Source organism: Montipora foliosa, chromosome 12 (assembly GCF_036669935.1).
Source record: "Montipora foliosa isolate CH-2021 chromosome 12, ASM3666993v2, whole genome shotgun sequence".
Lineage (NCBI taxonomy): Eukaryota > Metazoa > Cnidaria > Anthozoa > Scleractinia > Acroporidae > Montipora > Montipora foliosa.
Window position 1 is genome coordinate 30,395,249 of NC_090880.1, and position 20,024 is coordinate 30,415,272.

The window sequence follows — 20,024 nt, forward strand, 5'->3', positions numbered from 1 at the left end:
GAGAGTAGAGAAATAAACTCCTTGGTTAATTTATAATCTGGGATTAGCGTTAACCGGCTTTTGAACAACCGGGCCCAGTACAAGACTGTAAAGAGAGGGCGCCGACTCGTAATACTTCACTTCAAAAAACCTTCACGTTTTCCTTGAAGAGTAAATTGTGGAATTTCCGGGATTGTGATCTAACCTTTAGACCATGCCATAGAAAATACAACCAATCAGAAGGCAGGAAAACCGTTTTATATTCGTCACTTGTATTTTCGTAGTATACACATGCGCCTTAAGGTTCGTGTGTATACCAAGAAAATACAAGAGACTCGTGGGATATTCCACGGCACTCGAAAGCGTTGAATAACTAGTATATATTTTCAGTCCAGATGTGGTCACTGAGTACTGAATATGCAGAAAAACAGATGTAAGTAATTCGAAAAGGAGATATTTGCCATTTAACATCTTTTATTCACTCGTAGACACACTCGCACGGTGGTGTCACCCAGACTGAAACTCAAAAGGCCAGTCCCAGAGGAGGTGGAGGCTGGAATAGTGGAGGACGGGCCAGAAGAGGCGGCGGCTGGAGTAGTGGAGGAGGAGGCAGAGGAACTGGCGGTTCTAATTGGGGAGAAGGGGGCGGAGGAGATTTCGGCTGGTGTTGGGGAGGAGCGAGCGGAGGAGGAGATGACTGCGGGGGCAGCGACGGAGGATGTTGCGGAGGAGGCGACGGAGGAGGGTGCTGGGGAGGAGGAGATGACTGCGGGGGCAGCGACGGAGGATGTTGCGGAGGAGGCGACGGAGGAGGGTGCTGGGGAGACTAAGGCTGAAGAAGCCGGAAGCTTAAGTTTGGAAGAAACAATTTCAGGTTGTGGAAAACCTTTTCTTGCTTGTGACCTGATATCAAGAAACTTGAACTTAATGTGATGACGAAATATTGTACTTGAATTTATAATGACCTCTGTTGTCCGATAAAAATATTTAAACTTTGTATACAAGCATGAATAGTAAAATCTCAGAGCGTTCTTGTCAGCTCTTGACAAGCCTACACACGGGCTTTCATCTCGTTTTGTTTTTATGTTTCTTTGTTTGTTTGTTTGTCTGTTGTTCGTGCGATCAATGCATTTCATAATAAGCTCCATCCGCGAAAGATCGCTATAGAAAAAAACAAAGCAAAAGAAAAGCCTTTTTGCAGGAAAGTGGTTGACATTCTTTTCGACTTCAGTACCAAACCTATTTGTCTTCAGCCAGCATAGAGGTGGCACAGAGCTATGTAGAGGAGAAGCATGAACAGAGAGCCGAAATCAACGATAAAACTCCTTTGTCGTGTAGCCTGCCAGTGCAGTGAAGCATTCGGGTGCGTACAGTGCTGAAGAGAAGTAAAAGAAGACCGTTGTTAGTAAAGAGAGAAGAAAGAGCTTTGTTGTAGACAAAAAAAAAGAACATTGGATGAACATAAGTGTCCAAGAGGAAATGATACTGAACAATGAACTAACCGAAATGTTACAGTGTATTGTAAATATTGAAAATGTAGCGAGTTTCCGTTAAGTGCTAATGTTTATGATTAATTTTAGAAAGTAAAGCCTTTGAATTATCAATCAAATAGTAAATTTAATTGGTATCGAATATTTCTTTTTCATATTTTAAGTAATTTAGACTTGTAATTTTGTAGCTTTGTAATAAATTAATAACTAGCATTTTATATATGTTCTGTGTTGCGGGTTCATCAGAAAGGGTTTGTGTATGCTTATATTTGTTTCCCGTTAACATTTTCGTTTTCCCTCTCGTCGCCCGCGCCAGGGGAAGACATACGTCACATCAATTAAGTCCATTTTTTTTAATCAAACTGTCCGATTTTGCGATGAAACATTTGACGCATTTTTGGAAATTCTTTTTCTCTTAAAAAAGCCTTGATGTTTTCGGCACAGTCTAAACCTTTCCGCGTAGCATTCTATTGAGCACCCACAGTTTAAAAGACTATGTTGCACCAACTGGTAAACGGGTCTAATTTATTGGGAAAAAATGAGCAGGAGCTTGAAAAAAAGCCATACGACGTACCGTTTTGTCATGGGCGATCTCTTGAACGGATTTTCGAACAGACCTTTAAACTGAATATTCCACCTAACAAATTTTATCCTGCGTTAGTAATAATTTCACTACAGAGCCGAACCCAGTGTGAGGTAGGCGGGGACTGACTCCCTAAGTTTTTGTTTGTGGCGCTACTCCTTAATTCCCTGCCCTCTGAAAATTTTAACAACCTAGAAAATTGAACCGAAATAACTGTTTTGTACAATTTAATAAAGAGATTGCTTTGATTTTTTACAATCACGTAAAATACTCTTGCCTCATCGATTATTTTGCTGCAGGATTTACTTTGTATCAGCGAGAGGTTCACAGTGCCCCTGGGCTTTCCCTCCTGAAATTAGTGTAATTGAAATTGGCTCAAGCGTTTAAATGGAAAAAAATTGTTTCCACAATTTTTTGTGTGAATTGTTTTTAGACCATGTCGTCGTGAAAGAAGGAAGTTAATTACCTTTTAATTATGTCAGCCTCGAGGCCGATGGGCCCGTTTTCTCGAAATTCACGAGACCTTTGCGCTTCCTGAAAAGAGTATGTAAAACTGCGATTCACCTATTACAAAAAAGCTACAGTCTGTGACATAACTCGTTTGAACAGTACACGACTATACAGATCCGAAGCTTTCGCAACTCACTCTCCCCTCAATGTTGTTTTAAGGCGAGTTTCTGAGCCCATTTGCCAAAACAACATTGTGGAAGGGCAAGGGATTGTAAACTGTTTAGACAAAACGGGGAAATGATGGGAGAGTTTTAACGTCTTTAGCGCCTTCCTTTTGTCTAGATTCAATTCATAAGGAAAGATGGCAGGCGACATTCGCAACTTCGAGCAACACCTTTGGAAACTTGGTCACAGTTCTATCAGTAATGCTTGATTGAGCAATTTGACATTTGACATTTTTGTTTTTGATTGAAGATCACTCACAAGGAAGTAAAAGGGACTCACAAGGGTAGAATTAGGACAAGAGGATGCTGTGGCGGAATGACCGTCAGAGGTATGGTCGGCACAGGAGGTTGTGGGCAGGGAAACGTTTCGTGAAAGGATCACGAGACTGAAATAGCTTTACTTGAAAGAGGAAAAATAATCGTGCGGCCTGCATTTTAACACATATTTTTGCGGTCAAAACAGCGAAAGCGAAATCACCAAATTTGAGGTTTTGATGATAACATGAGCAGACGAGTGTGAACCTTCTATTCTCTATTATAGTATGTAACCGCTCGGACCAATTTGTTTTTTGGGATATTTCGCGTACACTGAACTACGAAGAGGAGGAGAAAAGTTATATTTTGAAAGTGACGTTTTTGTTGACGTCGGTGTACCGGAATTTTTTTTTTTTAGTAATTACAATCTCGTAAAATAACTTGACTGTGTGTCATCCAATGTCGTGCGTCTTGTCACAGGTCCGTAAAATTCCCGTATTTTTACTAACTGATGGGTTGCAGTTGTAAGCAAATAAATTGATGTTCTGAGTTTTACACGCTCAGTTTTTACCACTGGCTGTCAGTTTGCGGATGTGTCTTGTCTACGTACATACAGCTCGATTTTAGTGATTCAAGATGGGTAGCTGCCTTTCTTGCGAGAATGGAGGGGTAAGTTGTTTACTTTCGGATGTCACGGTCGTATTGAACCAAATTCATCCCTACGCATGGCCGTTACTTCGAAAACAAAATGATTTGTATGGTATTAATATAGATCGATCTTGGGCGTTCTTTCTTTTTAGAGTAGCTCTTGCCTCATCGCATATTTTTCAGCAAGATTTACTTTGTATCAGCAGTAGTTTCACTTGCATCCCTGAATTAGTCTACTTGCATTGACATTGGTTTAGGTTCAAATGCAAAATTCGTTGTAAAATATCTTCTCTGTGATGTTAAGTGTTTTAACTAGATCACTTCCTTGTGAGAGTCTGAGGAAGTTATCTTTTGAGTTATCTTAGCTTTTAGACCATGGGTTCGTTTTTCTCGAAATTTACGTGAACATTTTGACAGGAAAAAAAATCCAGTTTAAAAAGCAATTGGTTTTATTATGGGTTCAGGCTCCTCTTCAATGGATGCAAGTGGAATAAGCTGATATTGCTCCACATAGCCTTTCCCTAATTATCGTGTTGAATAAGTGAATTAGTCTCCTTTCTGACTATAGCATTTTTTGCTATGGCAAACTTTTTTCCCCTATAGCAATTTTCACCTATTATGTAAATTAAAGTTTTATCCTTTCGCCTTGTTATTTGTATTAGACTTCGATTGTCCCTTTGAGTCTTATTTTAAAAATAAATGATTTCACTTATAGCCATATTTCTTGTTTACAAACATTGACGTCACACTTCTTTTGAAATTTGCCAACCACGGAACAAAAGAAGTCATTGTTTCAACAGCAAATATTGACAACAAGTACGAGTGACGTCACGAGAAACATCGCTATCAGTACGATGACAGGTCGGTCTTGCCTTAGTTTACGAGCGTAGGGTTTGTCGTCTCCGAGGCTCAAGAGGGAGCGCGAAGTTTCGCTGAAACACGATCAAAATTGTACACAACAAGTCGATGGGAATCGACAACCACCCAAGAAAAGCATCTACTACAGAGCGCCGTCTCATAATCCTTGTATATCACAAAATTCTGTGAGACTTTGATGAAACTTCACGTTTTTCCGTTAAGAGTAAGGCGTAGAATTTCCTGTTTGTGGCCGAACCTATTCTCTTAAGCAAATGTGGTCGAGCACTGAATATACAGAAATTCGGTTGAGTTCTTCCGAAAGGCGTTATTTGACATTCTTCATCTTGTGTTTACTCGTAGACGTATTCCAGTAGTGGCACGTCAAGGTCCGGCTGGAGTGGCAGAGGAGGTGGCGGCTGGAGTTTTGGAGGAGGGGGCGGAGGAGATGGCGGCGGAGGTGGTTGCGGAGGAGGTGACGGAGGCGGGGGATGCTGAGACTGAAGAAGTTCGGATGATGACCACATTCAAGTTGTTCCTCGGTGTATCAAGAAAAACACATTGTTAATGTTACAAACAACGTCCCTAAGTATTTGAGTTAATTGCCTGTTAGACAGCAGTTTTACATTATTCAGTTTTAACCTTTATATATACTGGTAACAAAAACACAAAATAAAGACGTTCGTAACTGTATCTGAGCATGAGAATATTTTTAGTTATGTTCTTAAAAATTCTGGCAGTAGCCCATACATCTTATTCCAAAATGGCCGCTGATTTATGCGCATACAAATTGGCCCTTGTTGCCTCGTTCAAGATAAAATATTCTTTTGAAGTTTAAGCTTAAGAACGAGGCATCAAGGGCTAATTTGAATTAAAAACAAACGAATATTTAAATGGCGGCAATTTTGGAATAAGGTGTATGAAACAGCATTTTTACAGACCAAGTCGTTTTTAAATTGATTTTCTCGCGATATCGGACCTCTCCAGCTAATAATCACAAGTCTTGCACGAGAAATTATTACCCGTGGGATTGAGAATGATCACTCGTGCAATTTGACGGAACTAACCGGCCAGACCGGGCATTTGGAAGGACTAACGCTACAACGCCTCCAAGTTAACACACTTCGAGGATGATATATACTATTCGAGAAGAATGTATTAAAGCGTTCCTTCAAATTGTTGAATTTTCGTTGAAAAAATAACGGGTCTGGCCGGCCAGTTCTGATAAAAGGAAAGCGCCCCTAGTATTGGAGTTGTAGGTCCCAGGTTATGAGCTCCAATTCTGGTTTATCTCAGCCTGAAAGTTTCTTTTAAAAACCTGAAGAAAAGAGTTCAAGAGAAGCTATGGTCCTCGCAATTACGAACGCAATTTTAGCAATTGCGTAGAGTCCTGAAATTTTCAGGGCTCTCTACGCAATTGCTAAAATTGCGTTCATAACTGCGAGGATCATACCTTCACTTGATTTCATCTCCGCAGTTCAGTATATGATTCATTTCATATATATCATTTCGTTCATTGAAAAAAAAAAAAAGAGTGCAGCTCGCAGTTGGGCGACAACTTAATTGCGACGTTAATTACAAATGTAGTGTCTCAACATTTAAAATTATCGCGTCTTATGAGTTACTTACTGCAATAACGAAAGGCAAGCCTGTAGAATTGACGGTGGGATCACCCTTGAATTTTCCGGGCTTTCCTTTCGCCGTCGAAAATCTAAAATGTTGATATGCTGCTCTCCGAAGGTTTACTCATACGGTCTTTTATAGAGAGGGTCTTAAAAGACTCTTAATATTGCTGTGTGTTTCTCAAGCTTATGTTTGCGTCGCTAGTTATTAAAACGGAGAAAGGACAAAACATGGACCCTTGACCTGGTTGTTCGAAACCCGATTCACTTAATCCAGGATAAGCGTAAACTTTTGTTTCATGTTTTCAGCTTTTTGGTAAAAGTTTCTTTTACTTATTTTTACTTTTCCAGATTGACTTCCTCTAATGTAAAGTTTTGCTGACTATCAGCGTTGAACAGCATTTGGGAGTAAAGAAATCGACTCCTTGGTTAATTTTTAACCTGGGATTAGCGTTAATCGGCTTTTGAACAAGTGTCAAGGTTCCGTACCAAGACTAAGACAAGATGATTCAGCCATGATATCTCATCAGCAAGACGGGCTCTAGAGACTATATAAGTAATGGACAGGTTCTCAGACGCTTGCGACCTTTTCGGTCTCACAATCAGCCAAAAGAAGACCCAGGTCATGGGACAAGGTACACCATCTCCGCCTTGCATAAAAGTCAACGGTGAAGAACTGGAAGTTGTCCACCAGTTTCAGCACCTGGGCTCCACTTCCACCGACACCCTATCTCTGGATGAGAAGCTCTGCAAGCGCATCGGCAAGGCATCAGCAACACTCTTTAAACTCACATGGAGAGTATGAGAAAATGAGCATCTCACAATTCCCATCAAAATCACAGTGTAGAAAGCTTGTGTCATCAGCACTCTGCTATATGGTAGCAGGACTACATACTCCACAAAAGATCCTCGGAATTACATGGCAGGATAAGGTGCGTAACAACCTTACGATGTCCTCTCAAAAGCAGGCATCCCGTCCATGTTCTACGTAAACGTCGTCTACGCGGGCTGGGCCATGTTCCCAGGATGGACGATGGACGCGTCCTAAAGGATCTTCTCTACGGCGAGCTTACCAACGGGGCAAGGGGCATAGGCCACCCCAAGCTACGTTTTAAGGACGTATGCAAGCGTGACACCTCGTAAAGGGAAACCCTAGCGGACGACAGAAATCTGTGGAAGCAGCGACTATCACAAGGACTGATAAGCGGAGAGGCTGTCATCCGTGACAAAAACCGATGCGGAAAGAATGATCAGAAAAAATAGCCTGACAACAGCAGGACCATCCAGTTCCACGTCCTGCATCTGTTTTGACATGCTGCAGCGCTGCAGCAGAGACTGCAAATCTAGGATTGGCCTCCGCAGCCATTCAAGACGATGCTCTTCAGCAAACCCTCACAGAGCTATTTTCAGTGACAAATAAACGAATGACTTCGAAAAGTAAAATTTCAATGATTCTTCGCCAGTTTATTTAAAATGTTTTAATTATTTCTAAAGAGGTGACAATATGGTTGCCAATTTGTGGTATGACAGAGTATGTAACATTTGTCGATTTTTCCCGCAGGTCGTATTGGCAAAGGGACGACACCACCACAAGCGGGTTAATCAACAATTAAAAGCCATTGTAATTTACAATTGGAAAAAATGAAATGTAATTAAATTGGGACGCAGTTTTGTTCAACACGAAGACACAATATAAAAAGGGTAGCTTCAGTCTCTTTTTCGAATTAATTCAAGCAAGATTGATAACCCAAGACGGCAATCAACAAAGAGTGACACAGACACAGAACCCTTAGCGACGACAAATAACATATTATAAACATATTACGGACACATTGCGGTCAGGGGCTTTTTTACCAGAAATTAAGAGAGCTCTGTACGCGTTCACGGTTGATTGACAATCATTCGCATGTGCCTAAGTCACCACGCCTGTTACAGTGCATCTCTGTGTTTTAATCGCCTAGCACCGATTGAAATCTGTTCAATCGACCCAGTAATTTAAAAGCACGTGTATCACGCATATTTCTTTGTCGTCATCCATGCATAAAGGACGTAAAACGATCAAATTTCACGAACAATGTTAAAAAACCCACTTCCTATCTTTAAGACAGAGCCTTCCATTCACGTCAAGGAATAATTCGACCACGCTCGAATACTTCATCGCGAAGTGCTTACGATACCAACACGATTACGAAAGCGACATTTTCGTTGAAAATGCCGATTTCGTTCCGAAATCTCTTTTTACTGGATGGGTGTTCTTTATACTTCGTGGATGTAATATTTAAGCAGATGAAGGTTGGCTTCCGTACTGGGCCCGAGAAGATGTCTCGTTTACCACTCCATCAGCATTCAAATAATCTCCCTGAATAAGTGACCCGTCAGCGGGGTCTGTTGGTAGATTCTCGCGTCTTTGTAAAATGTACAACCAACTAGAAAACAGAAAAAAAAAACAGTAGGGTGAGATATCGGAAAGATTTAGAAATGCGTACCCGTCAAACGGCAAACAAGCTTCTTTGATTTCTTGGCGAAACGCAAATTTGCCGTCCACGAAATTAGCTTTTAGAGTTTACTGAAACGCGGAATGCCACAGGCCTACCAAGTACAAAACTTGAAGGGAACCTCCACTCTTACTACAAAATAAGTTTAAACCGAAGTAAATTGGGTTTACAAACAAAACCAATTTTAAAGGCCTGTTTAGATTTATTCGAGTTGCCATGGCAACGGCATATACGTCAGCTTAACTATCAAAAAACCGAAGTTTGTGTCGTTAACTTGCTTGCTACCATTTTTAGCGACCAAAGAATCAAAGGCTTTAAAGAAAAAGGTAAATGAAACATAGGTATCAAAAACTGTGTTCGGGCCACCTTAACCAGCTTCTTTTTGTAAAACAAAACCATAATTGCAGACAAGATTAATCTTATTGAACAATGAAAATCCTGCATCGTAATCATGCGCTTGCTGACTATGTAAATAAACTCTGTGTCAGTTTAAACTGCATTAACAATAATTATTGTTAAATAAAACAATCGTTGGTTCAAAAGTTCACACGTTTAGCTGTGTGTGCAAGGAGTTGTGATTCACTTGGGAAGTTTTAAAGTGAACTAAATGTCCGTTATTGTTGCAAGCCAATAGGCGAAATGTCGCACGCTGACCGCGTTTTTGGCGGGAAGTTGCATGGGTTGGAACCCGCGTTTTTTGGCGGGAAGTTGCATGGCCAACGTACTGCATTTGTCGCTGCGTTTTTTAGTAAAACAAGCAAACATTTTGAAGACAACAAAAAATACAAGTTAAGTATTTTTTTTATTATGTCGTGCAACGGGGAAAAAAAGAGAAAGAGAGAAAAAACAGTAAGCAGGCGATCAGGAAGCGATGCTAAACGTTAAAGAGAGCGACTGGGAGCATGAAAAAACAGGTGAAATTTCAGTGACAAACAAAGAGAGAGAGAAAGAGCAAGAGAGAGCCCGAATAAAGAGACAAAATTATAGTGACGTGCAACAGAAGAAAGAGCAAGCACGTACTCGAGAAAACAGGCAGGATAATGGTCCGTGACGAAAAGAGCATGGACAAATAAAATGATTTCTAGCAATGAGAAGGCCGGACGGTCGAGTGGTAAGCAGACTACATGTAGATATAAAAGTATCTAAATACATAATAATCGAAGAGCCCTGCTTTTAGACTTGCCTAAATATAGATATCTTATGTTTCTCTCATACACACTCCAAAAGTCTTATTGCGAATCGGAAATACTAAGTTTGGCTGATTGTGAGAATGTATAGGTTGTACAATCTCAGCTCTAGCAGTAAAAAGTGGAACAATAATTGTTTAATTGTTTAATTGAGCGAGAACACCCTATTTCACCATAATTGGGGGTTAGTCACTGCCCCCACCCCCCCTCTTCTCCTCCCTACAATGTTGTTAAAGGAAACAGTTACACAGGAACTTTGGGACGTACGAGACACAGTTCAACATTGTTTGGGGGAGGAGGAAGGAGTGCCATATTATTAGATTTATCTTCAGGGCGCAAAATGTCCCAAGAAATTTAACCTCCGTTGTAACTCCCACGAGAGTGGTAGAGGATCCGAACTCGTGATAAGAAGGTCTTAGTTTGACTTCTGCGAAGGAACCACGAGTCACCTTTTAAAAAAAGGATACATTTCTTCAGGAACTATTTAACAATTATCCTATGAGGGGCGCGCTGGATATGAAGTGATAGATAACGAGCCTCGTTAGTCGAGTTGATTATAATCATTTTATATCCAGCAAGCCCGAGTAGAATAATTGTTTTATTAAAAACTCCAGGATCAACAACTCTTCCATCTTGATTCACCGGTCAATTCCGGTCCAAAACGCCTTTTGTCGGCCATTTTTTCTCAGAGATGCAAAAATGTTTTCAGTTCGCTTTATTGCTGACGCGTTCCTTGACCATATTAGGTACAGCAGGTATATGAACTGATAGCCCGTGTCCGGCGAGCCAATCAAAATGATGGAAATCTGATAGCCCTAGTTCGGTTTTTAATAAAAGCTTATATTCACTATATGATCGTAGAATAAAACCTTATCAAAAACATAAGAGATATATTGCTTTATGAGACTCACATCATTAAGCATACAGGAAGAACAAGCATTCCAGACATTAGGTAGTAAGAGAATCCGGGCTGCCATCCCACAGTAGCACTGTAAACATTGTTGAAGATGACAGATGCCAGTAATGACTCTATAACTTCCAATGAAGCCACAACGGCAAACAAAGTACCTACAAGAATGCACAAAACAAGTTATGATAGTAGTTTTCAATATCAGCGTAAAAATCTTACATGATTCCTAAATCGTTTCCTGTGCCAAGGATTGCCTTTAACATTTCAATATCTTTGGAAAAAAGTTGTTAAATGGTCATTGGTGTTATATTCAAGACACACAGAAAAATTCCAGTAAGCAACTTTATACATTTTACAGTAGGGGAGCTAAAGGACAATGTTAAAATAAGCTGGACTGTAATACCAAGTTCTGACGATTCCACTTGCTTTGATAAAAAGGATCTGAGACAAGGAAATGGCATTCCAGAACCAACAGCAACCAATCCAGCTGAAAAGAGAAAAAATGCAATTATTGTCTCATCAACAAAAACCATTCGACAAAACATTAAAATTTGAGGGATGACTTCGCTGGGACTTCGAGTCCGTACATTAGTCCCTCATTTACTGCCTTTTTACACTAAATGGAAGTTACTAAATAAATAAATAAATAAATAAATAAACCACTGTAACAAAGACTTGCAATCTGACATTTTGAGAGCCCTTGACTTGGTTCACACTTGAAAAGTAATTAATGCAACAACAACCGCAACCAAAGCAGCAGACAAAAACTGAGGTTTTTTGTGACCAAAATTACAACAATATGATGTGGTGTGCACAGGGATCCACCTTCACAGTCAACTAAAAACCCATCCAGATGAGTATAAGAACTCCAAAGGTCGTCTGTTGAACAAGTGATATTTTAATAAATAAATTCTTTTCATGAATGCCATCAAATGTTATAATATAGAATGTACTTTTGTTCTAATCACTTTTCATTCAATGGGAACTTCCAGAAAATTAGGAATAAACATGCAGCTTTTCTCAGCAGTGAAATCTCAAGTTTGGGTGCCATCTTTGACCACCCGGTATTTTCCATGAAACTATTGCAGGCTCATTTTTCATGTATCTCACCCCTGGCATGGTTGTTAGCAGGTCATTTAGCAAACAGCGACTTGTGGCCTCTGATAATGTGGCGTTAGTTAGAAGGTGTTTCACCACCTCTGGCAAAAAGGACAACAAGTGTAGCAGAACCTGCTGCTTACGAACAGGAAAAACACAAAATCTTGATAGCATATAAAAGAAGACACCAGAGTCAAAACTTTGGGTCTTTGAATCGTAACTTTGTAAGCTACAGTACATTCAAGTACATTTTGCCGTGGCAGATATGGACCACTGTAAATTGGGTTCCCACGGTGCAAATAAGATAATACTCCAGAGTCAAAATTTGTAATTTCTGACGAGTGTGTAAAATAAAACACGAATGCTATATAAGGAATTTTATCGACCATTTTCTATACTTCTGTATTGTTGCCCCGGCAACCCAAAGTGTATCATGAGACATACTTGCCTGGCTGACAACTTTGATAAAAAATGACTATGGATCCCTGCTGTGCATCAGATAGATTTACCATACATTGATATATAAACGCTTGTTCACAGGACAAGTTTTCATTGAAATGGAACATTAACGTTACATTTAACAGATTTGCGATTAAGAAACTTGGATATGTGACAGACTGACAAATAATGCTCTGGAAACAGACCCAATATTATATATATAGCACTGTACAAAAATTATTGAAGTCACCCTCGTAAATTATTATGATTGCTGAAGGACTTTAGTTGATCACTTACCAACGAACATCATCCACTTTTTTGATGCTAACGCAAGAAAAATGTAAAACACAATGGTGACACAAGCACCAGATGTAGCAATAGCCAAATCAGACCATTTTAGAAGCCATGTTATCAATGGTATCACCAAAATGGCACCAAGACCACGGAAAAACGAAACTTCTGCCAGGAAGTAGCCAATTAACGAGGGGTTGAAATTGTGTGGGCTGTGCTTGCTGTAAAGCGGAGTGATGTCATTATAACCAGAAAAAACTGCAAAGCAATTTTTTAGAACAAAATTAACTCCAGACACCAAAGATATTTAAACAAAAAGGTAAAAAAAATGGTATGAAACGAAGCATCATAGGGACTTTAAGTCTACTTTCAAACCATTTGTTATATAATGTGTACACATTTAAAATACACTATAGTAAGGGATACATAAAATACCCAGGAAGTTCTTAAACTAACAGCTGACCAGTTGGCTCAGTTGGTTGACAATCAGACCACTGTGTGGGGGATCACGGGATCAAAAACTTTGGCCGGACCAACACTCAGAGACTTCAAATAACTGAGGAGAATGACATCTATAAATGGTTAGATTCTCCAGTCTTCTCGTATAAGGACAATAAACCACAGGCCACGTCGCACTACCCTTCAATGTTCATAACCCTGTGGAATGTAAAAGAACCCATGCACTATTTGCAAAGAGGAGGCCACAGAATTCCCAATGTTGTTGTCTGCCCTCAATGGCATAGCTAGAGGATGGTACACTAAGAAACTGTATATATAAAGGGCTGTCATTAAGGGCTGGAGGCCGGGGATTTTCCATGCCTACTTTAAGAGAAGAACAATAAAAGTTAATACTTCAAATTAACTGTTTCCCAGACCAACTTCTCAAATTTCCCTGCCTACTTAAAACGTAGGCAACAGCCCTGAAATAATAGGTTAATAATTGTGCCTCCCTATCTAAACAGAGTTAACATAACACAACATATCATGCCGTGCCGTACCATACCGTACAATAACAAAAAATATAAAAGTACTGAATTAACAAATCATCAAAATAACCAGCAGCTGGTCAAGGTTTTTAATTAATCACTGACTGGCAGTCAGATAGAATTTTCTGAAATTGCTCTTTGACCCTGAGTCTGAAAGTTGGTTGTATCAAACAAAGTGATAAAAATAAATATCGATTACCACAGGGAAATTAGAAAACTGATGTTTTTAGCATTGGTTCTGCAGCATTTCCTCTGGTGAAGATCTAACGCTCAAAATTTCATCTTTGTGGCCCCAGTTGTTCAAACGATGGATAGCGCTATCCGCCAGATAACTCACTATCCAGTGGATAGGGCAATTGGTTTCACCATGACTTATCCAGCGGATAGCGCTATCCGTCATTTGAAAAACTGGGGCCAGATCTCCAAACAGTGGTCAATTAAGAAAAACCAACTACGACCAAATTCCATGCTTTTCCAACCCACTAATACAGCATCACAGTTTCTTTAGAAAATAGGTCCATTAGCTACAGGTCAGTTAGTGATTTGAAATCCTTTGCCAGCCCCTGCATTTTTGAGACAGTATAAACTAATGACAAATGTTACATACTGATTATAACAAATGACATTATTCCAAACATGACCACAAGCATGTTCCGTCTTTGATGTTGAGGTCGCTGTTTGATCAAAAATTGGAATGATGCTTTGAGGTGATTATGTACTGCAGCCAAAGCCCAGTTTCTTTCGTGGTTCTCCAGTGAGGAATACGACTCCGGTAGAACAAAGTAGACGTAAATTAAGACGAAAACACTCACGGCTAAACAGAGTCCAAAAGCAACCATAAACCCTCCATGATCAACTAATACGCCACTGATCAGGTGTCCTATAGTGGCTCCCAAGAAAATCATGGATTCTAAAACAGCTATGCGTAAGGTGCGCTCCGATTTGTCCGTTATGTCCGAAATATAAGAGAAAACTCCGAGGAGAGTTGTTGCGAATCCCCCAAACAGTCCAGAAATAAACACGCCAATTAGAAGAAAATTAACATCGAGAGACATGAACGCCGAGTTAAGCATATGATTGACGTAAAGCAAAGTGCCTCCGACGGAAGGCAAAACGAGGAAGAGTTTACGCCCCACTTTATCCGACCATGATCCAAATATAAGCGACGAGCAGACAGAGGGTACTGTCAGTGAAATTGACTGATACAAAATCCATTTCGAAGTGTGCCCTTGAACAAAGTCCTCTTGCGACTTGGTGAGGTTTTTACAGGTTTCATGGCCATATTTTCCAAGGCAAATCTTCTTAAATGCAAGCTGCTGTAGAAGAGGAAATGACATGAAAAAGCACAGCATGTAAAAGAGCAAAACTGGCTCTACTGTGATTTTACGGAGTTGACTCAAGCACGCCATGTTTTTCTCTTTTGAGTGATTCCCGCTGAACGTGAATCACGCGGGCATCGCAGGAGAAGTGGTGCATTTCTTTCCTTCTTTCCCTATATGCTTTCGCAGTTGGGGACAAGTTATCTAAAAAGGTTTTTATTAAATGGCCATTTTACGGCGCTCTGGCATGTAGTCCGGAGGCACCTCTTCTGGCTCTATTATTTTAGAACTGAGGTCTCCGTTCTCTGAGCAAATGTGCTTCCATAAGAAAGGAACTCCTTTGCACCTTCCATTTCCCTCCCAACTCCTCCGAGGCCCCAGCCCTCCCTGTGACTTGAGCAGCTGCTGACAAGTTATAAACACGGGCTTAGACTTCAATGTTTTCAAAAATGGCGGATAGCTACAAACAAGTCAAAGTTGGTCGTCTGAAACTTAAAGGATTAGACGATGGCTCCGGGGAAAGAAAGAAGAAGAAAAAGAAGAAACGAGAAAGGGAAGAAGACGAACCGACAGATATAGATGCCCTTCGTCATGGGGGCTGGAGAAAGGTAGAAACCTTTGCTGAAGTTAGTGGAAACATCGCTCTACAGACGTTTAAAAAATCGTATATAGAGGCTTTAAATACTGGCCTGTTTACCGTTGGTGAGCTGAGAGAGGATGGAGAAAATTCCCCGGCTCCTGTTGAAGTGTTTACAAGCGTGCCTTTGTCAGAAAAAAAGATAGCCTTAAAATCTGGTTACGGTAAGTTTGATTGAGTTCCTAAAGAAGAATTTAAACTTTTCCCATTAACTTTTACATTTACTTTTACATTTACTTTAATTAAACTATGAAATGTTTCAATTTTTCAAAACGCCTGGTGCAGTCAGTTTGCAGACAAGGTCATACAGTAAATGAACTGATAACAGAGATTGGGTGAACCAATCCAGAACACGAAAAATGCAATATCGAATGATAATAATTTTAATAGGTGGTTTGCAACCAATCTCTAGAGACACAGATGCAGATAACAATATGCAATGTATAATTCTGGTGGACGAACAAAAGGAGCTAATGAGAGGTCTTTTGTTTTCGTCCACCATCAAAGCGGCGATGATGTCACTTGAAAACCACCTATTGTTATTTTTTCCAAATTAACAGGAAAATTCATGTCTGTTAACATGATGGGGGATGTCACTGGTAGATCTGAAGCTATTGGTCCCCAGGAACAGTTTGAGTGCATATTTGAAGAAGACAGAGTGGCCCTTGAAACATACAATGGGTGCTTTTTATCAGTAAGCGATGAGGGACATATCTCTGCCACGAAGAAAATCGTTGGTGAAAAGGAAACATTTCACATAAGAACCAGCATTCCTAAAGTGTAAGTACATTAATTAGCCAGTATCAAAAATGCCATAGTACTCTTTGTTTGTCTCCCCAACATTTTGCATAAGCATTGTTTTTATTTTCTCTTGGGACTTAATGGTCCCAAGAGAAAATGATAACAATGCCTATGCAAAATGTTGGAGGGAAAAACAAAGGGTATTATGGTATTTTTGATACTGGCTAATATTATTGCTTTCACTAAAGTGCTACTATGACCAAGAAATCAGTTCTTCTTTTTCTTTGGATTTCAAAACTATATATGTTAACTAAACACCAAGTGACCCATGTTTTAAGCCTGTTTAATTTAACTGGAATTTTCTTATTTAATGGTCTGCCATTACAAACTTCAAAATCTTGACAGAGCTGGATCTTCAAAGACTTACCAGTTTAAGAATGCAATGCGTGTGTATGCAGCTGAATTAATATGCTGCACAGGAGTCTCAGGCTTTCAGACTTTTAAGCTGGTGTTTTGGGAACTCCAACTGAAGTGGTGAAGTCCAGTGCAGAAAATAGCCATCAACAACTAGAAAATTGTCCAGGATAAATGACATTCTCATTCAGCCTTGAGATTATGAAACTGGCCTATTTTGCAGAACATGAAGCATGTCTTCTGTTGTCATTTTCACAGTATTGGTTTCTCTTTTTTTTTAGTACCCCTCTTTGTGACAATTCTAAATTGAATGACATAGCCTCTTTGCAACAACATTTTTGATTTTGAAAAAAATGCACTCTGATCATGGTAACATTAGAAAACAAACACAACAACAGTAAAGGAGTCAGCAATCGCCTTTTATAGCAATCATGATCTTTCGCGTCTTTAGGACTACAGTGATTCGCAAAAATCATACCACCATAACAAAAAATATTGTTGTCGACATGATATTGATAAAGATCATTAAGGAACCTATTGGTTGCCAACAACTTATTACACACTGCTACCACTAATTATGTTGAGATTGATGCAGTGTACCTCATGTTCCTTGTAGCAAAGTATCCACCAGCAGCCTTCCAGAAGGTGAGCAGGAATTGCGGAATCATGAAGTCACTTTTGTGAAGAAGTTTCAGAGTTTTCAAGATCGGAATCTTCGTTTGAGTGAGGAGGATGCCAGTAAACTAAAAAAAGCTAGAATGCAGGGCTCACTGCATGAAGAGATGTTAAACCGAAGGGAAAAAATGAAAGCTGATAGGTATTGCAAGTGAACTAGCGAATAAATTTAACTCGCTCAATTGTAGCTTACGGTACCCTCTTGTTGTCTACCACGGACACTTTAGGAAGCAAAAGGTGCTCAAAACAATTGACGATTTTCCAGGCTTAAGAACTGTTTAATAAATAAGCAATATTGTATTATCAGGTTTTAAAACATGAGGCAAAGTGAAGTGGATTTAGACCTCGGCCACACGTATCCTGATATTTTTTAATCAGAAACTTTTTCTCTCCGAATTCAAAAATATTCCCATCCACGCGTAGCATATTCAAATCGAATTTGCCCATCCATACGTACCTGAAACGTACCCGGATTCACTCTAGTACTCAGGACTCCTCAAGGAAACAAAGAGCATTCGCCATGAAGCCCTCGGCAGCGTCCTCAGCAGCCATCTTGAGAATTGAATTCACGGTAAGGAACTGGGCTCGATCTTGTTACATCATCAAGGGCATGAATATTCACATGCTAATGCCGTACCGGGAGGGGAAGCCGGTAGCAGAAAGCGGTGAAGGGCCAACTGCGTCCGAAAGCGATCGCGCGGGCTGTAATCCCGGGATGACTCGTTTGGTACGACGCTCCAGCGCCACGTCTCGGGTACTGCTTTTTTCTCTATTGTTGAAACATTCCGTCAGCGCATGCAGAAATGTTCAGACTCTCCGATACCTAGCCTACCCAAAAAATTAACATGCTTTTTTTTTTTTACAAGGAATTGAGATTTCAGTCAATTCTACAGGCATAAAAGTAACGTAAGAACCGTGCTTGTCTGGTGTTCTCGAGACAGAGATGAGAGATGATTTCATGCAGATTAGGACGCCTTAAGGACGGTACCTACTAATTCAAAGGTATTTTTGCTCGGTTTACTGAATATGCGGGAAAAACAGATCTTAACAAGTGCTATTGAAATCCAAAAAGAAAATTGGGGGTAACCACGCATTTTTCAAAGATAATTAATCAACAATGTTTGTAAAAAGCTCCAAAATACAAAGCAATGTATGGCGTTCTTTTCCAAATTGAAGCTTAATTATCTCCGAAATATGCATGGTTACACCCGATTTTCTTTTTGGATACTAAGAGCACTTGCTAAGTTCTGCTTTCTCCGCATAGTTTTGAACCATGCAAAAATATCCCTGTATTAATAAGCACCACCCAGAGGAAATCCGAGTATCTCGAGATGCGCAGAATGTATGCGCAATAACAATACTAGGCGCCGTCCTTAATGCTCTGCTGTAAACATGGTGCTTCACGAGTGAAGTTATCTCTCTGGCCTTTCTGTGGACGAATTCCAGGACCTACCGATACAATTTGGGCAAGTTTTGAAAGCTAAAAACTTCAGTCTGTGCTTTATTTTGCTGGTGGGACTGGGTGACGCGACACTTATAAAGAATCCATGAAATGAGAATCGGGGATGGAATGGCAGAATTACCCAGAATTCTTTTTGGGCATGAACCAGGTAGATAGTTAACAATTATTCCTCGAGCCCGAATGGGCTATGAGTCAATAGCCCATGAGGCCGAAGGCCGAATGGGCTATAGACTCAGAGGCCATGAGGGCGAGAGGAATAATTGTTTTAGTAAAATCCAACTAGTTGGTCAAAAAAATATCGAGACAAAACATCTTTCGCTAGTTAAAGCTAGACTTTAATTGTTGTTTTGGTTTTCAAAGCCGGCGCTTTTCGCTACTAGTGGGCTATAACAAATAGCCTACTAGTAGCTCAACCAATCAGAACGCAGCATTGATAATAGACCACTAGTTGGATTTTACTAATAAGCAATAGCCCCGGTGTGTTCTGTTAACGTAGACTTTTGATTTCTGAACAAGCTTTTATTATATAAAATTCGCGACAAAGTAGTTCTTTTTCCGCTGTTATTTTCGTAGCAAACAACTGGCCTTTGGTAATTTATTTTCAAAGGAACCGTATAATGTAAATAAGAGAATACTAAGATTTATATTTGCAAATTACCTGCCCTCTTACCACTTAAGTCAAACCCTTCATCTCTGTGCAATAAGCGCATTCAAAATTTCCTCATATTACTGTATAAAAGTACCAGAATTACCCAGAATTCTTTTGGGGTAACTTGAGAAGCAAGCAGAGACTGGCCCTCATCAAATGGCTGAAGCGCGGCCGGGGGAAAAAGTAGTGAGAACAAGATTTCCAGCCAGATACTAAGGAATAACCCTGGTGTGTGCTTAAGGCTTTTATTTGTTTTGGGATTAGGAAAACGTACTAGTTTCTACCGGGTACAGTGCTTATGACTGTTGTAAGGCATACTTATATGAGCTGAGGCAATCACAACCTGTTGTGAGATTGTACAAACGTAAGTTGTGCGAAGGTAAGCTCAGTGTGTTGAGCTGCTATTAGGCACTCGATTTAGGCCAATCACAGCGATTGCTATAAGAACGGTAATTATAATGATATTGCAATTGTGTCTGTTTTTTTAACCTGAGTGCATTTAGACTATTTTTTTACCTTGTCCGTGAAAGAAAATATATTTTGGTCCCCAAAAGATTTCCCGGTGTGATGAACTCTAGTCAATACGGCCAAGCCAACATTCACAGAGTTATACGTT

General features: G+C 40.0%; 3 protein-coding genes across 3 annotated transcripts in view; 2 read left to right on the forward strand and 1 right to left on the reverse strand.

Annotated features, from left to right (window-relative positions):
• LOC137978796 (cancer/testis antigen family 47 member C1-like) overlaps nt 1-5,182 on the forward strand; it is a 7,214-nt gene extending 2,032 nt beyond the window's left edge. Inside the window, exons 2-3 of the mRNA XM_068825866.1 lie at nt 468-3,055; nt 4,848-5,182. Of these exons, the coding sequence (XP_068681967.1) occupies nt 468-912 (445 nt within the window). The 3' untranslated portion in view covers nt 913-3,055; nt 4,848-5,182. The remainder of the gene's footprint in view (nt 1-467; nt 3,056-4,847) is intronic.
• A 2,387-nt stretch (nt 5,183-7,569) lies between these two features.
• Nucleotides 7,570-14,939, reverse strand: LOC137978795 (proton-coupled folate transporter-like). The gene is made up of 5 exons (XM_068825865.1): nt 14,119-14,939; nt 12,532-12,783; nt 11,102-11,185; nt 10,700-10,856; nt 7,570-8,532 (listed from the first exon to the last, which is right to left on the reverse strand). The coding sequence occupies exons 1-5, from the start codon at nt 14,918-14,920 to the stop codon at nt 8,385-8,387; spliced, it is 1,443 nt and encodes a 480-aa protein (XP_068681966.1). The 5' UTR covers nt 14,921-14,939; the 3' UTR covers nt 7,570-8,384.
• A 325-nt stretch (nt 14,940-15,264) lies between these two features.
• LOC137978581 (protein FRG1-like) lies at nt 15,265-17,646 on the forward strand. Its single transcript, XM_068825570.1, has 3 exons — nt 15,265-15,631; nt 16,028-16,247; nt 17,239-17,646. Exons 1-3 carry the CDS (start codon nt 15,268-15,270, stop codon nt 17,450-17,452), a joined length of 798 nt encoding a protein of 265 aa, XP_068681671.1. The 5' UTR covers nt 15,265-15,267; the 3' UTR covers nt 17,453-17,646.
• The last annotated feature ends 2,378 nt before the right edge of the window (nt 17,647-20,024 follow it).